The 4799-nt window shown below is 47.0% G+C and overlaps 1 protein-coding gene across 1 annotated transcript; it reads left to right on the top strand.

Moving 5' to 3' along the window:
• The first annotated feature begins 1966 nt into the window (after window positions 1-1966).
• Window positions 1967-3530, top strand: LOC134286529 (uncharacterized). Its single transcript, XM_062848157.1, has 2 exons — window positions 1967-2183; window positions 2255-3530. Exon 2 carries the CDS (start codon window positions 2315-2317, stop codon window positions 2852-2854), a length of 540 nt encoding a protein of 179 aa, XP_062704141.1. The 5' UTR covers window positions 1967-2183; window positions 2255-2314; the 3' UTR covers window positions 2855-3530.
• Window positions 3531-4799: the final 1269 nt, after the last annotated feature.

Below are 4799 nucleotides of genomic sequence, written 5' to 3'. Positions count from 1 at the left end.
CGCCAAACCTTTCGTCTCTCCTGAACCACCAAGAAGGCATTGCTTCAGAGAGGGGCTAGTGTACAAAGCACCCTCAAGGTTAGCTGTGTAGTCTGCAGCAACGAACATCGTTGACTTGCTTTGGGGAGTCCACCAAGGTAGCATGCTGGCGCTTAGCCAGTTTCCCACATAGCAGACCTAAACATCTCGAGAGCCTCTGCTACAATTAAGGCCACGTTTGGAACTCCGTCCGGGGCGTTACCTATGCTAAGGGTCTTTGCTATCCCAGAAAGTTCCATATCGGTTACACTCTCCTCAGTCCCCGCCAGCCTCAGTCCCCGGTTGTTCAACGAACGGACGCCAAGGACTAGGATTATGACGTGGAAAAAGCTCCTCGATGATCCCCTCCAACATCTCTGGAGATTGCTCTGTAGGAGTCATCACTCCTCTCGTCTTGGCAATCGCGATCCTGTTGACATCACCCCACGGATTCGCATCGGCATTCTGACAGAGCCTCTCAAAGCAGACCATTTTGCTTGCCCTTATCTCGGTCTTCAACGCGACTTTTGCAGCAGCGAACACCACCCGTCGTTCGTTTCGCTCTTCCTCTGATTGTGCTCGCTGCATCCGCCGCCTAGCCCGTAGGCAGGCGCGGTGCAGGTCCGCAATCGCGTCGGTCCACCAGTAAGCTGGTGGCCTCCCATTTCTAGGGTGGACTCGCCTAGGCATGGTCGCATCACACGCACGTGAGAGCACCGCTACCAGCTCTTCGCCGTCTAAACCGATTAAGTTTCGCTCACGGCGGAGCGCCTCCCTAAATACCCCTTCGTCGAAGTATGATGTCTTCCACCTGCAAGGGCTTGGCCTTGGCCTAGCCGCCTCTTCTTCTATCCGCTGTCTGCTGTTGTTGTAGTCGATACTGTAGCGAACCGCCAGGTGGTCGCTGTGAGTGTAGCCATCATCTACTCTCCATTTCGAACTACTTGTTAGGCCAGGACTACAAAAGGTCACGTCAATGATTGACTCCCCTCCGTTTCGACTAAAGGTACTCTTGGTACCGACATTACCCAAGTCGACATCTAAGATGGCCAGTGTTTCTAGCAGGATCTGACCCCGATGGTTCGTGAAACGGCTTCCCCATTCCACAGCCCAGGCATTAAAGTCACCCGCTATTACCACCGACCTTCGCCCTGTTAGCACGGTCGTTAAGCGGTCCAGCATTTGCGTGAACTACTCGATCGGCCACCGCGAAGGCGCATAACAGCTACAGAAGAAGGCCCCGTTTACTTTGGCGACCACGAAGCCCTCGTAGGTAGTAGACACCAACTCCTGCACGGGGTATTTACCCGTCGCCCATATCGCCACCATTTCTCTGGACCCATCCGCGACCCAATTGCCGTTGCCGGCGGGTACTCCGTATGGGTCCGCTATGATGGCGATATCCGTTCCCTTTTCAGAAACTGCCTGACAAACACTGTTGCTGAACTGCGTCACAGTGATTCAGGTTCAGCTGCGTTATCTGCACTGTGATTTGTTCACTGCGGCCCAAGCAACAGAGTGTGTTGCTTGGGGCTTTCTTGAAGGGCGGGTAACTTGAACCACCCGTTGGCGTTGGATGCCTGTTGTTCATGGATTTCCCGGTACAAATCAGACAAATGGATGGACTCGTGCATCCTGTTAGCTTATGGCCTTCAGCGCATCATTTCTTACACAGTTTGCTCCTATCAAGGCCTTTGCAGTCCCATGGCTTGTGTTCTGGTTCCACACACCTGAAACAAACCTCCGGATGGCTCGTGAATTGTCAGATGACATACGCACCAGGCTACCTTGACCCTCCCTACTTTAACGGATATTTTTACGTCCGCCACAGGTGGCTGAACCATGCCTACCTATGTCCCTGCCGCCACAGTGGGATCATTCTGAAAAAAGACGATCAAAACCTCTAAGAGCTGTTAGATGACATTTTAGCACACGGAAACAAATCTGATCCCGCTTTCATGATTCACAAATCATGAAACATGAAAGTCGGTCATTTTATGAAAACATGATCACGAATCTTTATTGTCGGATCCGAGCAACTAATATTATGATTCGGTGCAACCATTTTCATGAGCTCGAAATCATGAAAATTATCAAGCGTTACGCGTATCTGTCAAAACGTGGTCATTCAATGTGCGGCATCGTTTGTGAATGGTGGAAAAAATGTAAGAAGCCATTAATTTAATGGAAATATTGGTTTTAATTCAATAATTATGTATTTTTTTGTGCTCTCTAGTGTATTGTTAGCAGAAGCCTTCTCCTAAAGAAACCGGTAAGTATAAAAAAAGTGCCAAAAATGTACTTATTTCTAAATAACATCCGATTGCACGCCATCGTTCTCGTTCTAGTTAAAACGACTGCGGCTGTCATCCCTCGCGCCGGATCCGTCCAATCCCGTTCCGGCTTCGTCCGTTTCTGTCGACGCAGACGCATCCTATTGCACGCCATCATTCCCGTTCTACCGCAAACGACTGCGGCTGTCATCCCTCGCCCCGGATCCGTCCAATCCCGTTCCGGCTTCGTCCGTTTCTGTCGACGCAGACGCATCCTATTGCACGCCATCATTCCCGTTCTACCACAAACGACGGCGGCTGTCATCCTTCGCCCCGGATCCGTCCAATTCCGGCTTCGTTCGTTTCTGTCCGGCGTCAAACGACACCAGTCCCGTCCCGAGTTATCGTTTCTGCAGCACCAAACGACGCAGGCACCGTCCGATTCCATTTCGTGCCGGCCCGACTGCATCAATCCGTGCCGTGCCTCTTCATTGCTCGCCCCGTACCTGTTCGATCCCGTTCCGGCTCGGTCAAACGACGGAATATTACCGACCCTGTTCTGACTCCGCCGTCTCCGTCGAAAGTCTTTGTTTCGTGGCAAGTGAATTTTATTTATAATCTTTCTTTTTGCGAAATTGAAACTAAGGGATCGTTCATAAATCACGTAGACGTAGAGAGGCGCTTTCCCGACTTTCCCGTACCAGTTCGATCCCGTTCCGGCTCGGTCAAACGACGGAATACCACCGACCCTGTTCTGACTCCGCCGTCTCCGTCGAAAGTCTTTGTTTCGTGGTAAGTGAATTCTTTGATTGTATTTTTTTTGCGAAATTAAAACTAAGGGGTCGTTTATAAATTACGTAGACTTTTTGGGGAAAGGGGGGGGGGGTCTGCCCAAAGTCTACGCCAAAAATTTACGTATATATATATCCTCATGAGTATCGTGCGAGAAACTAAATTTCAATACATAGCATAGTAGGGTACGGGACTATTTGGGCCGGGGGTCCTATTTTGGTCACTTTCCGCTATAACTCAAATTTAGGCCATTGACCTAATTAGATACGTACACTCTAATATTGATTGATAAGATTAGATACGTACAGTATCTAGCCGTGTAGAAAAATTCAAATAGATTGATATGAAATTAAAGGAGTTATAGCGGGAAGTATCCAAAATAGTAACCTTACCGTGGATAACTAATGAATTCATCCAGAAAAAAAATCAAAGCTAAATAGTAGGTTTACATCCTCACTCAGAAAAAAAAAATAAAAACTCAAATCTCACTGAAAAATACTATTCGCCTGGTTGACCTAGTCAAACTGGCCTTATATAACTTAAACGTATACTAGTAGCTAGTATATTTGAGGGGCCCAGATGCAAAGGGGTGTAAGTGACCATTTTGTCGATTTTGATCTGAGCATATCTTAAAATTATTCACATTTCAAGCTTTCAGGAACTTTTTTAAGATTATTTTTACGATGATGAAAAAATTACAATAAATCGGAGAAAATTGGGACGATTTTGAAACTCCATACATTTTGTATGGGATGAAAAATTGGTGAGAAACTTTTAACCTTATTTATTCGAAACTGGGTTTTTGTCACTTACACCCCTTTGTTTCTAACCCCCTCATTTAGCTTAGTTTAACCCAGGTTTAGTTTTGTACTGCGTGGATGTGGCATTTTTTATTTTGAAAAAAAAAATGAAATAAGGCAGAACAAATAAAAACAAACCTAAAAATGAAATTATTTATTTTTTATGGTAAATAAAATTGAAAATTCAACGACATATGGAGATGCAGTAGCACGACATATGGACACCGTCGCGACAAACACTCGACAGCTGCTGCGGGATTTAGGTGATGGGATCCAGAGATGTCGGAGGGGTACAGCATGGAGAGACCTTCGCCTGATAAGCTAATGGGCATGTTGGGCCGCCTCGCGTGGGGTCCTCCTAATGTCAGACCAGAATTAGGGATTTTTTATACGTCTCCATGTCGGATTGCGGAGAGATTATCTAAACACTAAATTTGGTCCCGTGAATAGCTCCGATGTTCTAAATCCAGATAACCGGTAAAATCGTCTTTAACCAGGCTGGAATCACCTCCAAGTAGCAATGCACAAATCGGACATACCACTGCCATATCTATGCCGGTTTGATAGGAACTGATGTACTCAAACAGCACGGAATCGCAAAGTCCCATTCATTTGCAGCACGGGCGGCAGGTGAGACAGTGGCTGGTCTGGCGGCGTGAGCACTTCCTCGTCATAATACAGCTTGAAGTCGCACCTTGTCAGAATATTCGGGATAGGATGCTCTGCAGAATGTCGTGTGCTGTTGGTTCCCTCCCTGTGCGCACAAATGCACAAACAGCTTCTACCCGATTCTCCCACCCGTGCGGGGTTCTTCAGTAAAATCAAGCAATCTGCAAGAAACGCAAAAATTTAGAATATTTGAACTAAATGCACATTTCTGTAAATTACCTGCGGATCAAACTTTGGATAGTCATCG

The sequence above is a fragment of the Aedes albopictus genome, chromosome 1, assembly GCF_035046485.1.
Source record: "Aedes albopictus strain Foshan chromosome 1, AalbF5, whole genome shotgun sequence".
NCBI lineage: Eukaryota > Metazoa > Arthropoda > Insecta > Diptera > Culicidae > Aedes > Aedes albopictus.
Note: the sequence above shows the minus strand (reverse complement) of the source record. Positions and strands in the feature narration are given on the sequence as shown.

Coding starts and splice junctions, on each gene's coding strand:
- LOC134286529 (XM_062848157.1), top strand. CDS start 2,315: ATGTACTTATTTCTAAATAACATCCGATTGCACGCCATCGTTCTCGTT.